The sequence below is a fragment of the Balaenoptera physalus genome, assembly GCF_965194825.1.
Source record: "Balaenoptera physalus genome assembly, chromosome: 17".
Lineage (NCBI taxonomy): Eukaryota > Metazoa > Chordata > Mammalia > Artiodactyla > Balaenopteridae > Balaenoptera > Balaenoptera physalus.
In genome coordinates, this window is record NC_138895.1 from 82,815,862 (window position 1) to 82,840,568 (window position 24,707).

Sequence of the window (24,707 nt, forward strand, 5' to 3'; positions counted from 1 at the left end):
AAAAGAAAATATCTTGAAAAAAGAACAAAGTTAGATGACTCACACCGGCAACTTCAAGACTGATTATAAAGTGACAGTCATCAAGGTGGTGTGGTCTGGGCAGAGAAGTACTTTCCTGAGATTGATGTCTAATATTCTTTCACTTAGAGGCACCAAGTTTAACTCAAGGTCTAAGGGGCATAAAATATTGTTCATTCATTTATACCTCTGCCAATAAAATGTTTTTAAAATGAAAGTTTTTATCACTTCTTTAAATAAATTTTTTTGTCAAACTCTTAGAGCCGCAGATTTAGTTTATTCAATTTATGCAAAAATATGGCATAGAATCTGATTTGTAGAGCCTGTCCTCCTTGTCAAACCTGTCAGCCAAAGAGACACGCTCCTGTCAGAAGGCGACTTCGTTTTACAATTCAAATGCTAATATGTTTCCAGGAATTTTATAGAATCCACTTAGAATTAAATCAAGGAATGCATTTTGTAAGACAGATTAGTAAAAGCAGTCAAAATTAAACTAAAGCTCTAAAGTAATTAATGTATCTATTTTACAATGTGTTTCACGACCAAGAAAATAAATAGATATGCTCTTTAACATTACTTAATTTATAATAATACAATGTAGCATGTACCCAGCATGATAAGGCACTTATGAAGCAAGGGGCTGGATAGGAAGCACGGTATTCCTTTGGTAAATGTGTGTGAATGTGTGTACTGATGTGTGTTTTTCGGCTTTTGAGATTAATTAAATGGGAATCAAGTATAAAAATCAGAAATAATTCCATTCATTTTTGTTAAACATCACAATCGGATTTTCTTAATGAATTTAAAGAGAAAGGCATATATACTGCTTAAAAACAATCACTCTGACAGCTCACGTGTCATATTTACTTTTCGTTGTTGGGAGTGGGAAATATTAAGCATTTGAGAAGCTGAAGTAAGATGAGGACTGATCAAAATTAGAGCAGTTCTTGAAATGATTTAATAAAATGGGTTTTAACTACCTCACTGATTAATGCTCATCCATGGTGAAAGAGACTGTGCAGAAGTTTCATCTGGGTTTTATCCAATGTATCTTGAAAACTGGGATAGTTCCAGAAGACACTCCAGTCCGATTTCACAGAACTGTCATTGTCACCGTCACTGTTTCAGCTCTGTGAAGGGGCTTTCTCTTTCCACCTAATGACAGGCCATCCAGGGTGAGTCCTGAGGTTAGCAAAAAAAGAGAATTGCTGCATATATCTAAAAAGGTATTTTTGGCATTTAATATTTCTTATCAATGTCTTTGCTTTGCTCTCATGAGACTCCACGGCCGCTCTGGTCTTCGATGCATATTGGGGACACACGGGGAACAGTCTAGGTCACCCCTCCCCCAGCCCCACTCACTGAATTCAGAACATCCCAACAACCAACGTGCCCAGAGCCTGGGCCCCAGGGCACACGGTCCAGGCCTGGCCATGAATAGTCTCCCAAGCTCAGGTCCAGGCCTGAGGTGGACTTCGGACAGGGGAGGGGCCTTCCTTCCTCACAGGGAGAAGCATCTGGAGAAGTGGGGCCTCTGGAAAGGGACCCTCGGAGCTCTTCAGGCTCCCTGGTGATGTGGGGACCCAGGGGCTCCTCCCCAGCTCGGAGACCATGGTTCCTCCACGCTCTGGGACTCAGACCGACTGACCTGGAGACGCTGGACGGGGCTCCCTGAGTCAGGAAACGCCGGAGCCACGCACGAGAGATGCAGGCTTCTGATCCACTCCTGCATCGCTGCTGGAAGGGAATGTGGTCCGTGTCCTCCACACCAGACGTAGAAAGGGCACTTGTGTGTTACAATGACTGGCACCTCGGGAGATTTAACCGGTAAGTTTCTGCCTACAACTTTATCCACAGGATAGGAAAGGGCTGGGACAGCTACGCCGAGTGGTTCCAAGATGGTACAGGACAGACCAGGGGCCTGGTCTGGACCGCTTAGATGGGTCAGTTCCCTAATGAATTCCTATGGGACACTAAGGACCGTTAGCATCAATCCCTTACATTTGTTTTCCTTTTTTATTGTGGTAAAATGCACATAACACACAACGCACACAACATAAAAGCTACCATTTTAAAGTATGTGGTTCAGTGGCATTAAGTATTTGGTTGGCCAAAAGGTTTGTTCGTTTTTTTCCTGAAAGATGGCTCTAGCAGTGCTTAGTTGTCTTTAACTTTATTCGAAACAATTTTGTTAGATTGTATGTGACAGCTGTCATACGAGCATGCATTTTAAAAAACCTTATCAAAATTGATGAATTTTTGTGTAATTGAACGTGGAAGAAAAAAGCAACATTTTTGGCATATTATGCTTTATTATTTCAAGAAATGCAACCGAAACGCAAAACAAGATTTGTGCAGTGTATGGAGAAGGTGCTGTGATGGATTGAATGTGTCAACAGTGGTTTGAGAAGCTTCGTGCTGGAGACTTCGCACTGGACGAAGCTCCACGGTCGGGTGGACCAGTTGAAGTTGATAGCGATCAAATCGAGACATTAATTGAGAACAGTCAACATTATACCACGAGGGAGACAGACGACATACTCAAAATATGCAAATCAAGTGTTGAAAACCATTTGTACCAGCTTGGTTATGTTAATCGCTTTGATGTTTGGGTTCCACATAAGTTAAATGGCAAAAAAACTTCTTGACCGTTGTTTCCCCATGCAATTCTCTACTTAAATGTAACGAAAACATTCGTTTTTAAAACAAATTGTGGGGACTTCCCTGGTGGTGCAGTGGTTAAGAATCTGCCTGCCAATGCAGGGGATACGGGTTCGAGCCCTGGTCCGGGAAGATCCCACATGCCGTGGAGCAACTAAGCCTGTGTGCCACAACTACTGAGCCTGCGCTCTAGAGCCCGTGAGCCACAACTACTGAGCCCACGTGCCACAGCTACTGAAGCCCACGTGCCACAGCTACTGAAGCCCACGTGCCTAGAGCCCGTGCTCCGCAACGAAGAGTAGCCCCCACTCGTCGAAACTAGAGAAAGCCCACGCGCAGCAACGAAGACCCAATGCAGCCAAAAATAAATAAATACATAAATAAATAAATAAAAACAAAATAAAACAAATTGTGACGGGCGATGAAAAGTGGATAATGTACAATGATGTGGAAAGGAAGAGCTTGTGGGGCAAGCGAAATGAACCACCACCACCCACATCAAAGGCTCGTCTTCATCCAAAGAAGCTGATGTGTATACGGTGGGATCAGAATGGAGTCCTCTACTATGAGCTCCTTCTGGAAAACCAAGCGATTAACTCCAACAAGTACTGCTCCCAATTAGACCAAATGAAAGCAGCACTTGACAAAAAGCATCTAGAATTAGCAGAAAACGACAATCTTCCATCAGGATAACACAAGATCGCATGTTTCTTTGATGACCAGGCAAAAACTGTTAGATTGGCTGGGAAGTTCTGATTCATCTGCCGTATTCACCAGATATTGCACCTTCAGATTTCCATTTATTTAGGTCTTTACAAAATTCTCTTAATGGAAAAAATGTCAATTCCCTGGAAGACTGTAAAAGGCACCTGGAACAGTTCTTTGCTAAAAAAGATAAAGTTCTGGGAAGATGGAATTATGAAGTTGCCTGGAAAATGGCAGAAGGTAGTGGAACAAAATGGTGAATACGTTGTTCAATAAAGTTCTTGGTGAAAATGAAAAATGTGCCTTTTACTTTTACTTTAAAACCGAAAGAACTTTTTGGCCAACCCACTACATTCATAAAGTTGTGCTATCATCACATCTGTTCTAGTCCCAGACTTGACGTGTCATCACCCCAAACAGAAAGCCTGTACTCAGCAGCACCCCGCACCAGCCCCGGCAACCACTACTCTGCTTTCTGTGCCTGTGGCTTTGCCACTTGGCATAGCTCGTGCAAATGGAGTCATGCAGTGTGTGGCCTTGTGTGTCTGGCTCCTTCCACTGAGCATAATTTTGATCCCCTGCATTTTGAGGTTCCCTTTATCTAGGGTAACATGCCCATTGTTGGCTTCCAGGTGCAACTGTGGCAGAAGTGAAGGTGGGCCCCAGCACCCGAAGCCCATCACCCTGTCACAAGCCCAGGAACCCAGCTCTCCGGCTCTCCCCTCCAGCAAGGCCGAGGGCACCATCCTGGGGCTGGGACCAGCTGGGTCCCAGCTCTGCGGTCTCTCTCTCTGGCCTCCTTGAGGGTAAACACTGGCGAACGATCCAGGCTGAGTGCTTGGGTCTCCTTCAGCCCAAGGAGCCCGGGATTCCCATCATTTCTTATTAAGGTGTTGGTTACTAATAAGACCTGGTGTGTTAAGCGTCAGGGACATTCCTGCTTTGATGTGGCTCAAGAAGCTGCAAACCAAGGTTTCCGTCCCTGAGAGTGGAACCCGGGCCCGGTGAGAGCGGGGTGGGCTGTTCCGTGTCCACAGTCGTGGTCAGGCTAGGCCTGGCTTGGTCTCGCCAGGAGGAGCCGGGACGCAGGTCTGGTCCTGTCTGCCCAGTGCACTGGCGTCTCCAGGTGGCTAAGGCCCCTATCTTTGAGCGGTGTGTGCTGCATATGACACTCACCTCTCCAGACCCGGCCCCGACCCCGACCCCGCGGGACCCCAGAAGCCAGGCAGGGATGGAGCCCCACACGTGAAACGATGAGCTGTGAGCAGTGGAGGAAGGGGAGGGGGGGAATGTGTGCCCCACAGGCCCCAGTAGGGCCCCTGCCCCTGCCCCGAGATGCCCGCCACTTAGGGGCGTCCTAGAGAAAGACCTCTGGGAGCAGGGCCAGCGTGGGGAGAGGCACGGCAGCAGCCTCCAGAGCCTCCGGGAGACGGCATCTCAGGACCACCGGAACGGAAGGGTTCTGGGAAGATGTTCACAGTGAGACCAGGAAAGACCTGACACACTGAGTTTAAAAAATTAAGATTCTAAGTAGGAGTTCTGAAGCTGAGGAATATCCTAAAAGTAATGGAAGAATAAGGAAACAGAAAAATCAATGTTTTTGTGACCTTAAAGAACTTAAAAAAACAAAAAAAAGTGTGGGACTTTGAACTCCAATAAAATGTTCCATCAGGAGCAGAGAAGAGGTGCAAAAGAAACAGAACACAAGCACAACACAGCACCGTTTAGACACAGACGGTGAGCTGCCGGTGCCTTGCCGCTGGCACTGGCTTTGCAGTGACTAAGCACGTGTGTGTTTGGGGGTGATTCACCCCCCACCCCGCTTCCTGTGACTCACTCAGTGGCAGCAGATTTGTAATAATTTCCTGGGAAGTTACTCATTAGCTGATTTCTCCAGATTACTTTCCATGGTTGGGCAAACAACTAGCCAGTGTCCAAGAGAGAAGCCGGGAGGTAGAGGTGTTCCGGCTGAGACCCAGGGAGGCTGGGGTCTGCAGAGGCCCCCGAGGGAGGGCTGGTTTGCCCAGTGCCCCTCCCTGATGGGTCAGGGCAAGTTGTCGGAGGGCTGTGAGGCCAGGTGAGGGCGAGACGGGAAGACGAAGGACAGAGATGGGGTACCTTTCAAGAGTACCTGAGAGTGTCCCGGGGACCCCTGGGGACCTTGAGGGTTTGGGGGAGGAGAGGTTTGGTCCCTCTGGGGCAGGGCCTGGAGGAGGCGGGACACAGGGAAGGGCTGGTCCAAGGGCAACTCGAGGGGCAGAGGAGCCCAGGGGCGGGGCTCACGGCACAGGTGGGGCAGGGCGGCTGGAAGAGGAAGAGGAGCGGGGTCTGTGTCGGGGCAATTGGACTCCCAGACCCTGCTAGGTGGGGCTCTTTGGAATTTGCAAAATCACCCCCAAGTAGAGTTAGCTTTGGACCTGTGCTGCACCTGGGGGCAGGGGGTGCGGGTGTGGGAGGACTAATGCCCGCTCACAACCGTGACACCAGTACACCTTGCCCCCCACCTGGGCATGCCCACGATGACGCCCTCCAGCCCAAGACCAAGAACACAGCAGCAGCTGAACGTGTCGGGCTGTTGCTCGCTGCAGCGAGGGAGAACACACATCTTGAGGAACCAAGGGGGCGTCTTTAGAAAAGACTTAACTTGTGTGCATTAGAGTCCTGGCGCCACTGGCTGAGAACAGCACACATGCTTCCTCCTACAGGTGAAGCCAGGAGTCTGAACTTAGTCTTGCTGGACTAGAGGCGAGGCTGGCAGGGCCGGCCCCTTCTGGAGGCTCTAGGGGAGAATTCACTCCTCGACTCTTTCAGCTTTTGGACTCGGCCCACATTCCTTGGCTTGTGGGTGCATCACTCCAATTTCTGCCTTCATTGTCACACTGCCTTCTCCCCTTCTGTAGACAAACGTTCCCTCTTGTAAGGGTCCCTGTGAGTTACACCAGGCCCACCCCGACAGTCCAGGGTAATAGACCCACCTCAATACCCTTAACTTAATCGCACGAAAAGTCCCATTTGCCATAGAAGGGAGCACTCACAGGTTCTAGGGATCAGCAGGTGGACGTCTCGGGGGCCATCATTCAGCCTCTAGCACAGCGGAATCTGGGATGGGGTGAGGTCATCTGGGGGAGGGCTGAGCAAGTGGGGTCTGCTCCGCATTAGACTTGGTTTGCTCTTGGGAAGAGGGGGTAGCTTTGTGACTGGGCATCTTATCGGTCTTGTCGGGAGGGAGGGGCAGCTGTGGGTGGTAAAGCAGTAGGAATCGCTCAAGTCAGCAGGGGGCAGGTGGGGGGAATGGTTGGCCACTTTTGTTGTCTGGACAACTCATGGTTTTGTCTTGGTCCATCACAGTCACAGACTGACCTGTGTGATGTCCACATCCTGTGAAATTGCTGGGGTTCAGCAGCACACAGGCCGTGCTGTGAGGGCCAGGCCAGCTCCCAGATGTCAGGGGCTGCCCTGCTCCAGGCTTCCACATCCAGTCTAAGCTGGGGGAGGAGAAACATTTCAAACCGAATAAGAGTTTGGATTTTGATTATCAACTGGAATGAACTGGGCTTACGTCATTCTGGTCTGGACTGGACTTTCCAACAGCAGACCAGAGGGGCCACGGATGTACTATTTACTTACCTGCTTTGCTCACTCCTGGGCCCCCAGGGCTTAGGACAGGGCTAAGAAAAGGGAAGACGGCAAGTGTTGGCAAGGCTGTGGAGAAACTGGAATTCTTATACGTTGCTAATGAAAATGTAAAATAGTGCAGCCACTTCAGAAAATACTCTGGCAGTTTCTCAAATGGTTAAACATAGAATTAGCATATGACCCAGAAATTCCATTCCTAGGTATACACCCAAGACAAATAAAAATATAAGTCTGCACAAAAACTCATACACAAATTTGCATAGGAGCATTATTCATACATAGAACCAAACAGTAGCAACAACCCAAATGTCCATCAGCTGATGAGATTTTGTGGTCTATCCCTACAACGGAATATTATTTAGTGATTTAACAAGGAAAGAAGTACTGAAACATACTACAACATGGACGAGCCTTGACAACATTATGACACTGAGGACCACACATTGTGTGATTCCATTTGTATGGAAAGATCCAGAAGAGGCAAATCCCTGGAGCCAGAAAGTGGAGTCGTGATCGCCAGAGGCTGGCGGTGGAGGGGGATGGGTAAGGGGTGCTGGGCTTCTTTTGGAAGCAATGAAGTGTGCTGAAGTTGACCGTGGTGATGGCTGGCCACAAGGCAAAGGCTGGCAGGTCCACATGACCCAGAATGTTCTAGGCCTGTGTGGCTGAGGTGGAGGGGGACAGAGAGCCATGGTAGGAAGCTGGCAGGTCTGGCCATGCCAGGCCCTGGAGGAGTCTGAATTCTAATATTTTATTTTAAGTGCCAGGAAGCCTTTGGAGGTTATGAGCGGGGTGGGGGTGGGGTGGTGTGTGTGTGTGTGTACGTGCGTGAGCGCGTGTGTTGAGAGACATGGTCTGATTATAATTTAAAAAGATAAACATACTCTACTGGCCAGGGAGCTAAGAATGTTTTTACATTTTTAAAGGGTTGTCAAAACAGAAAAAAAAAGATAACGCGACAGGGATCATATCCAACCTGCAAAGCCTGAAATAGTCACTGTCTGGCTTTTTATCGAAAAAGTTTGCTGACCTCCGCATGTCTTCAGAGAAAACCAAGGGCGGAGCCGTCAGTCCTTTCTTGGGTGAAAGAAGGATCTGGGGGAGGGACTGAGAGTGAGGCTTTGCCCTGGATGAGATGCTGTTGGGAGGGGGTAGTTTTGTGACTGGGTCTAGAAGGAGGGGGACGGAGAGCCGGAATGAAGCGGCGCGATGCAGACCACCCAGGACCTGCTGTCACCTGTCCCCACTTACACGTCCCCTGGACTCCTGCAGACACCGTGGGTGACCATTCATCCTCCTACATAAGTAGGTACCTAATGTTTTTTAATAAGACATTTGATACTTTTTATTATCGTGGTAAAATACACACAACACAAAATTAACCATTTTAACCATTTTTAAAGTGTACAATTCAGTGGCATTAAGTACATTCACCATGTTGTACAGCCATCATCATTACCTAGTTCCAGAAACTTTCCATCACCCCAGATGGAAACGCTGTATCCATTAGGCAGTCACTCCCTATTCCTCCTCAGCCCCGGGCAACCGCTGATCTGCTTTCTGTCTTTAGGGATCTGCCTATTCTGGACATTTCCTATAAATAGAATGTAAAGGAAAAAACTTTTGTTTTACTTTACATTGCTTACAACACTTTACTCACAATATTTCCCTTCTGACACTTCTGGTCCCTCAACGTGTGGGTGTTTTTCCCACACCAAGCAATTCTGCAACACCAGCTGGTACCCTGCAATTAACTCCGTCCTGACCCCATCTACCAGGAGACAGCATCAGACCCCCCCGGCGAAGGGCTCAGCCACAGGCTGTTCTGTTCTCCAGTGCCGATGGCACCATCACCCGTGCTACTGATGCCAGAGACTGACCCTCCCCTCAGGTCCCATGAATTTGCTAGTGCAGCTCACAGAACTCTGGAAGACATTTAACTTATTAGATTTCATTATAAAGAACAGTTTATTATGAAGAACCAGTTTGTTACAAAGAACAGAACTCAGGAACATCCAGAAGGAAGAGATGTGCAGGGCAAGGTGTGTGGGAAGGGGCGTGGAGCGGCCAGCCCACCCCGGGCACGCCCCAGCACCTCCGCGCGCTCACTAACCCGGAAGCTCTGACCCCGTCTGCGTGGGTTTTTATGGAGGTACCACTGCGTAGGCACGACTGATCAAAGTCCCAACCCTGTAGTCATGGGGAGTTCCTCTAGCAACCAGCCCCCTTCCCCAAAGTCTCCTCATTAACATAAAATCAGGTGCCACTGAAAGGGGCTTGTTAAGAATTAATTCCAAAGGACACCGGTGTCTCTCTCATCTCCTAGGAAATTCCAAGGTTTTTGAGAGCTCTGTACCAGGAATGGGAGGAACATCAAATTTCTGTTTCTTATTATAAATCACAAAATCACATGGAATCACACAATCTGTGGCCTTTTGTGTCTGGCTTGTTTCACAACCTCATGTTTTCAAGGGCCATCTATGTTGTAGTGTGCGTCGGCACTTCATTTCTTTTTATGGCTGAATAATATTCCACTGTGTGGACACACCACACTTTGTTTATTCACTTGCTGAATTTGTTAATTATCTTTAACAGTTTTTATGGATTTTTTAGGATTTTCCGTGTATAAGATCACATCACCTGCGAATAGAAGTAGCTCTACTTTTCTCTTTCCAATGTGGACGCCCTTTATTTACTTTCTTGCCTAACTGCTCTGGCTGGAACTTCCAGTCCTACATTGAACGTTAAGTGGTGAAACTGGCATCTTTGCCTTGTTCCTAATCTTGGGGCAATTAAAAAATTTTTTGACTTGGCTGTATTTTCTAATGTTCTTCAGTGTATGTGCACCACTTTGTACACTTGTGCAATAAAAAAAGATGAATTTTTAAAAAGAAGTCAATGCCTAAAAATGTTTGGGTAAATTTAAAGAGCATTCTTCCCCCAGAGGGGAAAATAACTAGAAAGATTGTCTGTTTTTGTTGTCAAATTCATCAAGATAACAAACTAAAGTCAAGTATGATTTAAAAGTTTTAAAAGATGTGCAGCCCTCATTGGTGGTACACAGACCTGGTCAGACCTGGGCTCAGAGCGTGGCAGTCAGCCCCACCCAACAAGGGGGGCCCCAAATAGAGAGACTGAGCCTGACTCCCCTGAGAGTGGTTGACAGTGTCCGGCACTTGCACTCGGTTTTGGCTGCTGTGTCCTGCCCTCTGCTGCATGAAGGGACAGCACGAGGGGCTGGGTGGGGTCGGAGTTTGGGGTGCATCACTCCAGGCTGGGGCAGGTGAACAGAGACAGAAAAGGGCTGGACCCACCAAGGACACAGTGTAAATGACTGCATTTCTATGTACTGAGCCACCAACAATTGAACAATTTCATTTGCAGCAATGAATGGACCTAGAGGTTATCATACTAAGTGAAGTAAGTCAGATAAAGACAAGTATCACATGATATCACTTACATGTGGAATCCAAAAAAATGAAGACTTAGAAAACAAACTTACGGTTACCAAAGGGGAAAGTGTGTGTGGGGGGGGAGGGATAAATCAGGAGATTGGGATGAACAGATACACACACTGCTATATATAAAATAGATAAACAACAAGGACCTACTGTAGAGCACACGCAACTGTACTCATTATCTTGTAATAACCTATAATGGAAGAGAATGTACAAAAAGAATATATATATTTACATATATATAACTGAATTACTTTGCTGTACCCCTGAAACAATGTAAATCAACTATAATTCAATTAAAAAAATAGAATAGAAAATAGTATATGTCACACCTAGGTTAAGCAAAAAATAAATAAAATTAAAAAAGAAAAAAGAAAAATTTAAAACATATTAGCATCAAAAACATAGAACAGGAATACAGCTAACAAAAGATGTTTAAGATCTTTATTTACACTGAAAACAGCACGGCATTACTAAAATTAAAGATATAAAGAAATAGAGATATATTAAGTTCATGTTTTTAAGACTCAACATTCTGAAGATACCTGTTCTCCCCAAACTGACCTAAAAAGCCAATGAAGTTCCAATCACAACAATCCCTCCACCAGTTTTTCAGGTAAAATTACACTGAGGTGCAGTTAAGAAAATGAACAGCCATGCCCCAGACTGGGAGAAAACGTGTGGGAAACAAGTATCTGACAAAGACTAGTATCTGGGACACAGAGGGAATTCCTACCACCCAGTGGGTAGGAATTCCTATCTACCCAACAGAATGATGAACAGCCCAATTTTATTTTATTTAATTAATTAACTAATTAATTTATTTTGGCCATGCCACATGGCTTGAGGGATCTTAGTTCCCTGACCAGGGATCGAACCTGTGCCCTCGGCAATGGAAGTGCCGAGTCTTAACCACTGGACAGCCAGGGAATTCCCAAACAGCCCAATTTTAAACAGGGCAAAATATGTGAGCAGAGACTTCCGGGAAAGATATATAAATGGCCAGTAAGTATAGGAAAAGATGCTCAATATCATTGTACATTAAGAAACACAATTAAAATGAGATGGAACACATATTCACTAGAAAGTCTAAAATTATAAAAGACTGACAATGCCAAATACTGGTGAGAATGTGGCGCAGCAGGAAGGTTTATGTGTTGTTGGTTGGAGTGTAAAATGGTATAATTACATTGGAAAACGGTTTGGCAGTTCTTAATAAAGTTGAACACTTACCATAAGTTCCAGAAATTTTGCTCATAGTTGTTTGCCCACGAGAAATGGAAACACGTGTATTTGTACACAAATGTCCACGGTGACTTCATTCATAATAACCAGATTGAAAACAGCTCAAATGTCCCATCCACCAACAGGTGACAGGTGAACTGGCTGTGAGACCACCGAGTACCATCAGAAATAAAGAAGAACAAATCCTGATGACGCAACAACACGGATATTCCAAAACATCACCGAGTCAAAGAAGCCAGAAACAGAAGAGTGCATACAGTAGTTCCAGAAGCAACCTGGTGTGTAAGACCAGATCTACGGTGCAAGAGACCAGGCCAGCGGCTGCCTCGGTGGGTGTGGGGACTGATGGGGAACTGGATGTACACGTTTGAAGAGAGTCATCCAGCTGTTCACTCAGCAGGTTCTTACTCTGTGTGAATTACATCTCAATAAAGTTGATAAAAGGCAAGCAGGGTGGCTGTACCCTTCTGGGGAAGCAGTGGCTAGGAGGGACCCCAGGCAGACTTTTGGGGTGCTGGTGCTGTCCTGTTCCTGAGTCTGGGCGCCAGTGACATGAGTGTGCTCCTCTGTGAAAAATTCAATAAGCTCAACATTTACGTGCCCTTTTCTCTATTTAAATGACTCTTTAATTAAAATAATGTTAAAATATATGGAGCTGGAGAAAGACAGAGGGCGAGGTCGTGGGCAGGCCCGTATTCGCTTTCTTTACTGCTTCTCCTGGCCAGCGTGGACAGGGTCGAATGCCTCACTGGGTAGCTGCCGTCTGCAGCACCATGTGGCGGAGTCACGGGGTGGCCCTTCTGACGGCCCCGGGGCCACCGAGCCGGCCAGCCAACACCATCCGCTATCTGTCTCCACCCGTCCTCACAACCAAAATGCCTTTCCCTCTGACTTACAGGACGTTTCCAGACTTACCTGCAGTTCTCGGTACGGGGCAGAGAACACGCGCTGCGGCCGTGGCTCACAGCCCCGCAGTGGAGCCCCCGGGAGCACGTGGAGCGCTTCATCGTTCACACCGCTCGTTTTATTTAACCTCACGATCACCATCCTAAAGACGAGGAAGCGGAGACTGGAGAGCCCGAGAGAAGCTCAGAGGGGCGACATCCCCGACCTTCTCTTCAGACGAAGAGGACGCCAGGCAGCCCAGAGGGGATTGACTCTGCTGCACACGGGGACGCGCGTCTTCCTGCAGGACACGCTCGAGTCCCTCCACTGGGGGCTGGGCGCCGGCTCTTCTCCCTCCAGGTCCCCAGCGCTGCAGACCCCAGTCCTGCGTGCCAGAGGCTCAGCGAGATGAGGCTGGGTCTGGGGTCTGTCACGCTGATGGTTCCCTTAAGAGAACAGGTTCCCCGAGGCTGGACAGGTGGCGGTGACACCAAGCCTGCGGAGGGAAGTCCTTCAGGGACGACATCACCCTAGCTCGGTTTCTGCATTTAACCGTGAAGATGGAACAAGAAGGTTAACTTATGAGGAATGTTCTTGACTTGTTGACAAGATAAAGAATAAAAGAAACTAATCATTATCGAGAGCTTTCCTGTATGTTAGTTTATCTGACAAGTCACCTGAGAAATTTCAAATGATCTGAAGGAACAAAACCAAAAGAAAGGATATTACACCAAGCACTTTACTGGTAACACCTTTTTAATAGGTCAAAGTAACTGTACAGTTCATTATATTCTTCCTGAGAATAATTTATATCCCCCAACAAACTAAAGAGAGGGCATATTTTTCAAAATTATTTAACAGAATGGATGGTAAAACTGGACATCGAAAGGAAACCAAATCTCTGTTTTGCCCAATTCTTTCCTGGGAAGACAGACACAATGAAGGGTTAGTTAACTCCAGTGGCTGTAAAATAGTCAACATGGCTTTAATCTTTCTTTATAAATTATATAAAAATGGAAAACAGGGATGGTTCCAGAACTTCTTCTCAATGCAGTTTGGAGGTGCTCTGGTACAAAGCATTTCTGCTTCCAAGAGAAATAACAGCGCTACAAAAAACTGGCACATTATTCTGGTGAAAAAAGACAAAAGTTTTTAGTGTGTTCTACAGCTAGTTTCCAACCAAATGCTTCACATACTCACATGAAAGTAAAAGGCAGGAAAGACAAGAGGGTTGTAGTTTTTTTCTGAAATTACTCAAGTCTTCAAAATATAGCTTTTATATTCTTTCTTTGTAAAGTGGTATTAGCATATTGCAACTGAACAGTGTTCTAACGACAAAAATTCCAGCCTGGAGAGTAAGTCTGCGGTTGGCAAAGGGATTCTCAGCCCCTTGGGTTTCCTGGAATCCTCCGCTTCCTCCTGTCTTCTTCCAAGGACCAGTCCGGCCAGTTCAGGAACCAGTGCATCACTGCCTCGGCCGCTTCCACGAAAGTACATCCTGATGTGAACAAAATCTGTTCTTCATGATTCTTTAAAAGCTTCTCATGTACAATTTTTATTCTCAGAAAAATGCCACATTTTGGATCCCGGACTTTTCTGAACACCATGATTAAAGAACCAAAACCAAAACAACCCACATCAAAATGTGGTTAAACTTATATGAGATTTTCAACCAGCCTCAGCCAGAGTGTTGGCACTGTGAGTGCTGGCGCCCACGGCCGGGCAGAGCCTCGCTGCTGGTGGCGGCGGAGCGGGGAGCAGGCCCTGGCACTCAGTGCGGCCTCGTCTGCCCCAGGGCCTTCAGTCTGGCCTGGTCGATGACATCGAGCAGGTTCTTGGCGTCCACGGCCAGGGCGTGCGCGGCCGTCAGCATCTGCTTCTTGTACTCCTGCTGCAGGCTGGTCATGACGTACTGCTGGGCCAGCTTCATCTTGTTGATGAGCTCCCCCAGGTCGGAGTTCAGCAGCTTCTGGGCCATCTCAATCTGCAAGAACAAGAGGGTCAGGAGAGCCTCCTGCAGCCAACACTCAGGGCATTCTTAGGCGCTTTTCTTAGGTGCCTCCAGGAGAAGAAACTTTCTTCCTTCCCCTAAACAAGACAGAACCTGGTCTTCACCTCCAGGCCCGCACGCTTTCTACTGCACCTGCTCCAAGACCTTCCTTTGCTATGCAGGAGATGGTTCAAGGATGTCACCAGACACTTGCTCCACTCTGATGTAAGCTCTAGACCCTTCCAAGCGGATCAGAGGTGGGAAGCGGGGGCAGGGGCGGTGGAAGGAGCCACAGGGCTGGAGAGCTTTGCTTGGGGTGTCTCGCGATCCCTCCGACCTGTGTACTTAACCAGCGGCGATCTAGCCACGTGCTCTTTCAACAATCAGCGAGCACTTACTGTACACAAGGCCCTTGGAGTCGTGGACTCAAGAGTGACCCAGTGTGTCTGTGCTCACAGCCCAGTGTGGGGGAAGCACGCACAGAGCTGCCCATCACACGTGGGAAAATCACACCATAGAAATGGGCCCGGGGAGGAGCAGTTCACTCCTTCTGAGAGGGGCGGAGACTCCACAGAGGAGAACTCGCCTGCATGTGGCCGAGACTGCGTGAGCCGGCTGGCTTCCTCCGTGAAGGGCCTCGTAAGCCCCCCACGTTCACCTTGGTCCTGCTGAACTTAGCAACGGGGAGGCCTAAGGAATTTTAGGAAGGGGAATAACATAATCGAGACAGGGCTCTGGTGGCAGTGCGGCAAGTAAACGGAAGGGCAGGGAGAGCCCAGAGGTGGAGTAAGCAGCTGAGAGGCTGCTGTGATACCTCAGGGAAGAGGGGACGTGGCCGTGAGGATGGAGAAGCAAGGCCCGACCTGAGACTCGTGGGTGACACAGGCTGTCCGCACGTGCATACGTGTGTGTGCGCGCGCGCGTGTGGTTCGTGCTGGGCAGGGTGGTGAGTGCATGCTGGTCACACTGACCCTGCAAGCAGAATGTGCTACAGGGACAGACGTCCCGCGGACAGCTAGCGCCCGGGGCACAGGGAGTGGGCCCACTCACAGCACAGAGGGTGAGGGCCTCAAACATCTGGATCTGTGGGCGTGGGGAGCCCTGCCAAGGACAAAAGCCATCTCTAAAACACAAGTCCGGGGAGCACCTTGGGGGCGGCCACCATCGGGGCAGCAAAGAAAGGCTGGGGGTGGGGCGGGCAAGGCTCTGAAACTCCAGGGGTCTCGCCAAGGGGTCAGGGCGGTGGGGGGATGGCCTCCGGTGACCCCTGGGCGGGTGCAGTAGAGAGGTCAGGGACAGCTGGGTCCAGAGGGCGGGAGGGGAGCAGGAAGAAGCACACGGCGTGCGGAAGAACCAGGTACACAGAGGTCACTGCAGCCGTTATCAGCTCACGTAGCAAGTTAGAAATGGTCCTGCCAAAATATCCATCCATTAGGATACCACTTGCTTGCCTCTGGCACCTGGAGCGTCTTCATTTGGGGGCAAAATCCTTGCTCATTGTGGAAAACCAATTAAATTTCTAATAAAGCAGATAAACTAGCTAATCTCCAAACTGGAGAGAAATATTAAGCTACACGGTGACACCAGTCAGAGGCATTTTCCAAAATGATTTAAGTGGTGTCATGCAGGTGAACTGATGCCACTTACAGGACCAGCTGCAGGAGCTGTGCCCGACGGCCCCGCGTGTCCAGACACCCTGCTGGGCGTGCTGCCCTCGGACACGACCTCCGAGGAGGACGCAGCCTCACCGCAGATGTAAAACCTCAGCCTGACCGGGAGGAAGCATCAGCCTTTAGAGAACTTCCCTCAGCTCCACGTCAGGGAGGCTCTGGAACACGGGGGCCTACACTCCATCGCAGAAGACAGTGCGGGGCTGAGGGGCTGCCCCAGGAGAGAGGCGCACAGACACGCTGGGCGGTGTCAGGGGCCACGTGAGCCCCAGGCTGTCTCCAGCCAGAGGGAGAAGCATTACTGGGGTGACTGGTGAACCCAGACCACCACCTGCTGACAGATGAGCACACTGGCCAGTGTTAAATTCCAGGACGTGGTGACCGTGCAGGGTAAGAGAACGGCCCGTTATTCGAAAACACAAACGCAAACACTAAAGGTAAGAGGGCGAGATGCGCACAAGCGGCCGCAGGCGGCTCTGGAGAAGTAAAGCGTGCGCGTGCAGAGAGGGGCCGCAGACGGGGAAGGCGGCGCGACCCGGGCGAGCGTGCTCGCAAGCTCTCGGTGCTGCTCTCAGAGCTTTTCCGCCAGTTTGGAATCGTTTCACAGTAAAAACTAAGAAAACAGAAACCAGCAGAGTGCCTGCTGGGGGAAGGACAGATCACGCACACCGAGAGAGAAAGCAGAAAAGCGGACGCGGGAGCTGGAAGGGCGAGGCGCGGGAAGTGAGCGGGGCTGGGTGCAGACCCCAACGCTAAGCCTATTTACTAGTTACGAGGAATGTTTATATCGCTGCTTTAAGTGGAAAACCAAGGTCACTTGCAAACTCGAATTTTTCCAGAGGAATTCGAGGAAGGAGGGCAGGATGCCTCTCGCGGTCCGTTTCCACAGCCTCCGTCCTCTCCCTGGAGGGTTCCAGGGCGGCAGCAGCCCCAATCCTGCGCTCCCCACCTGTCCTCACGGACGCCCCGTCCTTCAGGCCGGGACCCCACACGCGGTGCGGTGGCTCCACTCGGCCCCGAAGGTGGACGGCCAGGCGCCGGAGTCCCGCCCTGGGGCCCGGCCAGGAGGTCACGCCTGCAGGGCGCGCGATGTGCTCGCCCCGCCACACTGCCCTCTGGATGAGGCCCTACCTCTCGGTGGGTGCTGGCGGGCAGGGCGGGAATGGTCTCATCCACGGTGGCCAACAGCGTCCTCAGGGCCAAGCCGACTTCCTAACAGACAGGACCACACCCAGCGTTAGGACGCACGTCAAGGAGTTTCACGCCAGCAATGACAGTGTTTCCTTCCAGTTACATGATTTTTCATTTCCGTTTCACCACTTTAGGGAAAATTTCTTTCTTTTTTTTTTTAAGGAAAATTTCTGTGTTTCTTTTCCACAGTGCTGAGCCTGATCTCATTAAGTTATGAGGCAATTGCCCCCAGATTCAGATCTCTGAATACTCACTGCTCTACTGTCTGGGGAACCGGGGAATGGAGGCTCATGTAAGAAAAGCCGCGAGGGTGCCCAGGGAAGGCGGTGCTGGGGCTGTGTGCACTCCATGACTCTCTTCTCTCCCCAGTGCTTGCCAAAGCCTCGTGGGCCACCAAAAAGGACGTAACTGCTGCCACACGTGGGAACGACAGGTGGCAGTCTGCTATGGAGGCCATTCTGACCCCAGGGCTTCGTCCACTATGTACACGGAGCACAAGAGCCCTCCCCCTGCCACTCGGAGCTTAAAGGGACCAATTGCGATTAAAAACGATATGACGTTAGAGTTAAAATGTTTGTCGCTGTCATTCTTATGAGGGTCAACTATGTAATGACTCAGGTGCTAAGTTATACATGCAGTATGAACAAGACCAGTATGGACATGCTAGTTATTGACACTGGATCAACAAAAAGAGCGTCATTTTGCCACAGTAATACGGTTAAAAAAGCAGCTTCTATAAAATCACCATAAAAAGTCTTATTATGTACAGAATTTTGATTGCTTTTGTATATTGTTGAGTTTATTAGTATTTTTTAAAAACCCGTCTGTGGTTCATGCAAGTTCACCCTTCAGAACTTCGGTTTTAAGTGTACGGGAGTATAGCCTAAAAACGAAGCCAGAATGGATTAACTGTGCTCCCCACAAAACATCACGGCTTCCAAGCAGCTACTCCACACTGATGGTTTAAAAGAAGCTGTGCCAGAGATTGCTCCTTGGTACACTAAAAACGGTGTTCAGTCCTGCAACTCAATGACAAAAAGCCAAACAAGCCTATTAAAAAGTGGGCAAACGACTTGAACAGACATTTCTCCAAAGATGACACACAAATGGCCAACACAAAAAAGCACACGAAGAGATGTTCAACCTCACTAATCATCAGGGAAATGCAAATCAAAAGCACAGTGAGGTACCACCTCACACACATTAGGATGGCTACTGTCAAAAAAAACCCACAAAAAAACAGAAAATAAAAAGTGTTAGTGAGGATGGAGAGAAACTAGAACCCTTGTGCACTGCTGATGGGAATGTAAATTGGTGCAGCCATTGTGGAAAACAGTATGGTGTATCCTCAAAAAATTAGGAATAGAACTACCATACGATCCAGCAATTCCACTTCTGAGTAAATGCCCAAAAGAACTGAAAGCAGGGTCTCCAAGTGTCATCTGTCTTGGCACTTTAACACTGTAATTACCTCCCCTAAGTCATAATGGCATCAGACTGTGAGTATTCTGCATCTTTCCTCACTCAAGATCACATGTATGAGCAGCAGTTATTGACAGACTCTGTTGCTCAGGACATTCCGGGGTCAAGGTCTGGAATGGCCGTGATCACCACGTGATGCAGACCTTCTGAAGAGTCAGGCTGGGCCCGAAGGGCACAGGGAACGCCTCCTGCTCCACATGACGGGGCTGAGCTCACCTTCACCATGGGGACATACTCCTCTGGCGGGGCTGGCTGGATCCTGCTGGACATCTCGATGACCGCTCTCACCAGGCCCGTCACGTTCTCGTACACCCTGTCATTGGAGCGGTCCAGGTTGGCAGTGGGAGGGGGGCTGATTTCCTGGGGCTGAAGCTGCCAACACAGAAGGCGGTTATCTTTCTATCCTCCAGCAGATGGCGTCATATCACTGCAACTAGGTTAGAAAGGGTCTTTAAAAGAGATCAAAGCAGATCACATAACTGATCTTCTTGTCTTAGGGGACACAGTTCAGCTTGGGGATGACAGCAAAGCAATTCATCCAAGTGACAAATAAATAAGGCACCTTTTTTTCTAACTTTGAGCTCAGTTAAAGGAAATGAGATGGAATCACACACATTATACTAAAAGCCCCCGGATTCATTCAGAGAAGTGATTCACTGTCCCCCCAAAATCATTCACCAAAAGAGAAAGAACCCAGATATTTTACATCTCTCTGAGGATTTAGAGACAGTTGGCTAAGGGGTCAAGTGTTCTACATTGAGACTATAAGAATTTCCACTTAGTTTGAATTTTGCAGTAAAACCTGTATGGCTCAGCTTAATTGCCTTCAAACCACCCAAATGGAAACGTGTATTCCTTTTATGGTTATAAAAAGTGGGCAAATGCAAGTCTTCTTTAAACGGACACCATCTGCTTCCAGAACGCTGCTGACGTGGGAGCTGTGCAGGTGCTGCTCTGTTGGTGGGGGGCGGGCACTGCCCCCTCACCCGCAGCTGTGATGGGGGTGAACATATGTAAAACTGCCCGTCCCAGGGCCCGGGCACAGAGAGACTTCAACAAATGTTATCCAAGACAACCTGAGCCCTGAAGGCTGCACAAGGGCCTCTAGGGAACCTTCAGCGTACTGAAAAAGTCGAATTGGCCACCCTAGGCACAAAAAGGACTGCACACAGCTACTTGGAGAAGACTAAATGACAGCGCCCAACAGTTGTTCATTCATCAATCTGCTGCCAGTGCTCAACTCTGGGTGCCCACCCCTGAGGCCTGAGACACAAAGGGACGAGAACGTTCCCTCCCTGCGGAGATGTTCATGTCTCACTCTTGGGCAAATACAAATGCTGCTTTTGGTGACAAACCAAGCAAAAGCGCCCTCCCCAGGCTTCCCGATTCCTGGTCCAGAGTCGCATGCAGAGCGGGGTGCGATAGAGAGCTGGACAGACACACAGATACCATGTGCTTACCCTCCACGGCTATTGTCGAACGGAAGGTGAGGACAAGTTAAAGAAATTTATCAGAGAAAGGGAAAAAAGAAAAACAATATTAATAAAGGCAGCAGACAAAACCCCCGTAAAAACACATGAGCAGAACAAGAGGAGCGAGTTTCTGCCTGTCGGCTCAGTTCGCGGGCCATCAACGTGTAGCCGCTGGGCCGTCTGTTCAGGGCACCCGCACACTCAGTAGGGGTCTGCCATGCACCATGCTTGTTTTCACAAATAAATGAGGAAAACAACATGCAAAGCCCGAGAATGACAATCTGGCAGCCGTGCAAGAATCCAAAGAATTAAGGGTCTTTAAAAAGAAAGAAAGCGTATCTATGCTTGTATTCACGGAAAGCTGCCCATTGGACATCTGAGTGATTCTGGAGAAACTGCACACCCTCACTCCCTGGGCCTGGTCCCAACATCCAACATCCCTGGAAATGGCCTTCGACCTAGCCAGCCTGCTGTAATACAGATGCCTGGCTTGGGGCTGTGTTTAAAGATATCAGGAGCTTATTTTAAAAACTAAAACATAAAACCCTTCATTTGAACCAGTTCTTATGGTTGGGTTCCTTTACTTTAAACTTAGAAATTTTAATGTTTTTTTTTCTCTACAGTTTAAACCAAGCCTATTCTACTGTAACATAACAGGTAACGTTAATTGAGAGAAATATGGATTTCTTGACCTTTCCTTAGAATTGTCTGAAAAAAGTATACCCTTTGGTATAGAAGTTTAGCAGAGCCCTAAATTCTGAGGTCCAACCCTCCACACTGTCTGTTTTCTGTGCACTAGAAAAAGGGAGGTTACTCATGGCAGCATCACTTCCAAGAGAAGCCCTGTCAGCATTTTATCTTCTGCACTGAGATGCTGAATGGGGCAAGAGGGCCAGCTCAAAGGGGATCAACGTAAAAGGCTGTGTTTCCTCAGGAGGCGGCTGGGGCTCCATCAAGAAGAACTACAGTTCTGGACTCCAGGAGGTGAGGGTGGTTTGTCCTAACCCGTTCAAAGCTTCTGCTCTTTTGTGTTCACCCTTTGCCCAACTGTCACAGAAGCGCTGTCACAAAGCTTCCGGGGGCCATTCACAGGGACCCTCCCAAAGGCACCAGCTTGGTGTGCAGAGACAGCTGTCACTGGTTTCCTACCTTCTGGAGCTTGACCACTTGGAGGCCCCTTGGCAGGCAGTTAGGACACACCACTGCCCGCAGGGACGCAGCCAATCCCAACCACTTGAGGTGGGGGGGGGGGTGGTTCTCAAAGACTCCGATAATTCAGAGCCGAAATGTAAAGCCACCAAGGAGAAACTGAGACTGATTTCTGGCTAGGAGTTGGATGAACTACTTCAGTTACACCCAGGTAAAGGTAAGCATTTCTGTATTAAAAGAGTACTGTTCTTTCAGGCTGGATTTGATAACCTCTACCAAACAGACATGTCATGAAGAAGTAGAGACATATACTTCACACTTACTAATTATTAAAAAATGTTTACTGAGTGTATTTTTTATTTTTTGGCCATGTTGGGTCTTCGTTGCTCTGCGCAGGCTTTTCTCTAGTTGCAGCAAGCGGGGGCTACTTTTCGTTGCAGTGCGCGGGCTTCTCATTGTCGTGGCTTCTCCTGTTGTGGAGCATGGGCTCTAGGCGCACGGGCTTCAGTAGTTACAGCATGCAGGCTCAGTAGCTGTGGCTCGCGGGCTCTAGAGCGCAGGCTCAGTAGTTGTGGCGCACGGGCTTAGTTGCTCCACAGCATGTGGGATCTTCCCGGACCAGGGATCGAACCCGTGTCCCCTGCATTGGCAGGCGGATTCTTAACCACTGTGCCACCTGGGAAGTCCCCTGAGTGTATTTTTAAAAAATATTTATTTATTTATTTGGCTGCATGGGGTCTTAATTGCGGCGCACAGGCTCTTTGTTGCAGCGCACGGGCTTCTCTCTAGTTGTGGTGCATGGGCTCAGCAGTTGTGGCACGCGGGCTCTAGAGCGCAGGCTTAGTTGCCCCGCAGCATGTGGGATCTTAGTTCCCCCACCAGGGATCGAACCCGTGTCCCCTGCATTGGAAGGCGGATTCTTAACCACTGGACTGCCAGGGAAGTCCCCTCCTGAGTGTACTTTAAGTAAGCACACTTAAAAGATTCCTTTCCATAAAGATTTCTACTTGCTCAATACCCTATAATAAGGGTATTTCCCAATTATATTTATTCAAATGTAAAAAATGAATATAGGTCAGAATTCTAAGTTGGTATCTGATCCACTTTTAAAGTTGGCTTTTTATTGCAGTACAAGCCCTTTTGAAAGTTTCTTCTTTTGCTTATGAAAAATGAAAAAAGTTCATTAACCCAATTTCTCTCTTTCCTTTTAAAATTTATGTCAAGAAACCACACTGGGAAAGGGTGTATCCTCCTTTGCTCCTCTGTGGTGCTAGTGGAGCTGCAGGGAGGCTTCTTGGGCCTGGAGGCCCAGAAGCTGGGGGAGCCAAGCCCCAGGCAGCCCCCAGGACCAGCACCCTGATTTCCAGGAGCTGACTGCCCGACCCTTGGTGCAGGGGCGCCTCTGGCACCGTGGTTCCTGCGTTAGGCTCCGCAGGGAGCAGGCTGGTCCCAGACAGTGCCAGCTGCTTCACTACTGGTCACCGCCCTCCAGCTGTAGGCTGGCTCGCAACTGGAGATGACATTTTCTCTGCCTGGGGACAACCTCTCTGACTTGCTAAGATGGCACTACACCTGCTTCTATCCAGGAATCAGCCGCTTGGCTCTGGGGGTAAACCTGGAGCGGCAGCACATGTGTGTGTGTGGAAAGCCAGGTCTGCCACTAGGTGATGGTCCAGCTATGGGGAGGCCGTAACCTTGAACACGCCCTGTAATTTCTGGGAACTGTAGCCGCCTCATGCCACAGGTGGGAACAATAGTAAGACCACCAATTCCGTGAGGCTGATGTGAGGATTTAAAATACATGGGGCAGGGTCTGCCACAGCAGGTGGCACTCAATGAATGGTGGTTATTAGTGAAACAAAGCTTATCTTAACTGATCCCATAGCTATTGAATTCTAAGATGTACCTTTTTCTACGCACCACGAAGAAGGAAAAAAATGCCAGTTAAATTACCGTCTTGATTTTAGAGATATTAAAATGTGAAGACAGGGACTTCCCTGGTGGTGCAGTGGTTAAGAATCTGCCTGCCAATGCAGGGGACATGGGTTCCATCCCTGGTCTGGGAAGATCCCATGTGCCACGGAGCAACTAAGCCTGTGCGACACAACTACTGAGCCTGCAATCTAGAGCCTGTGAGCCACAACTACTGAGCCCGCATGCTACAACTACTGAAGCCCGTGCGCCTAGAGTCCGTGCTCCGCAACAAGAGAAGCCACCACAATGAGAAGCCTGCGCACCGCAATGAAGAGTAGCCCCTGCTCGCCGCAACTAGAGAAAGCCCGCATGCAGCATCGAAGACCCAATGCAGCCAAAGATAAATAAATAAATAAATAAATTAATAAAATAAATAAATAAATAAATAAAATGTGAAGACAAAATGTATCAGAATTGAGAAGTAGGACATATTTTGAGAGATAACTGACCTAATGGAAAGTGGAGTGTACCCCTCTCCTTAAATGGGCACACAGAGGAGGCGGCTGTGGTCCCCAGCACACGCTGCTTTACACACGCTGGCCCCAGACGGCAAAGGATGGAAGTCGCCCACTAGGCCACACTGACACACTTGGAGACACTGAGCCTACAGAAGGCCTTGCTTTCCCCAGGCGTCCTGGTTTGATTCATTTGTAAAACCAGAAGCCACCCCAGCACTTTTATCTCAAAGAAACATTCTGTCTGATAAGAGGAAAATGTCTTCAGAATGTTAAGATCTGACTGAGGCCCTAGAATCTATCACATGAGAGAAAAACAGAAAAGAGAGTTTTCCAGTAGTTTGTCCTGACTCAGAGGAGTCTGGAGCCGACCAAGGAGCCCTCCCAATCCCACCGAGCCCCGACCCCACTGCACATCGCAGGGTCATCGCCCAGAGCGAAAGGCTCCGTGGGGTCCTGGGCTGCGCACAGGCTCTGGTGCTCACCTTGACACCCTCATTGTAATTGTCCCCGGGGCTGCCGAGGCTGGCGAGGCTGCTCAGGTGCCCGGGGGCTCCGGGACGCGGTGGTTTCTTTGGTGGAGCTGCAGGATCTGGTAAAGGAATGAGTCCCATTACGTAACGTACATTAATGAAGAGAATGGAAACAACCCCCAAACAAACAAACACGGATTCGTGTTATTACAACAGAAGCTAATCTCGGAGAGGGCACCCTAC

The 24,707-nt window shown here is 48.8% G+C and overlaps 1 protein-coding gene and 2 long non-coding RNA genes across 25 annotated transcripts in view; 2 read left to right on the plus strand and 1 right to left on the minus strand.

Moving 5' to 3' along the window:
* LOC309646997 overlaps window positions 1–24,707 on the plus strand; it is a 404,605-nt gene that overhangs the window by 169,247 nt on the left and 210,651 nt on the right. The window lies entirely within an intron of this gene.
* On the plus strand, window positions 7,882–13,432 carry LOC309647000. The gene is made up of 2 exons (XR_014255728.1): window positions 7,882–12,052; window positions 12,622–13,432. It is a non-coding gene; the product is annotated as an uncharacterized lncRNA (long non-coding RNA).
* PTK2 (protein tyrosine kinase 2) overlaps window positions 13,347–24,707 on the minus strand; it is a 254,441-nt gene continuing 243,080 nt past the window's right edge. For all 23 annotated transcript variants that reach the window (XM_082433792.1, XM_082433790.1, XM_082433804.1 and 20 more), the window contains 4 exons: window positions 24,477–24,583; window positions 19,158–19,313; window positions 17,400–17,480; window positions 13,347–14,592 (listed from right to left, as the gene is read on the minus strand). In XM_082433792.1, the coding sequence (XP_082289918.1) occupies window positions 14,380–14,592; window positions 17,400–17,480; window positions 19,158–19,313; window positions 24,477–24,583 (557 nt within the window). In that variant the 3' untranslated portion in view covers window positions 13,347–14,379. The remainder of the gene's footprint in view (window positions 14,593–17,399; window positions 17,481–19,157; window positions 19,314–24,476; window positions 24,584–24,707) is intronic.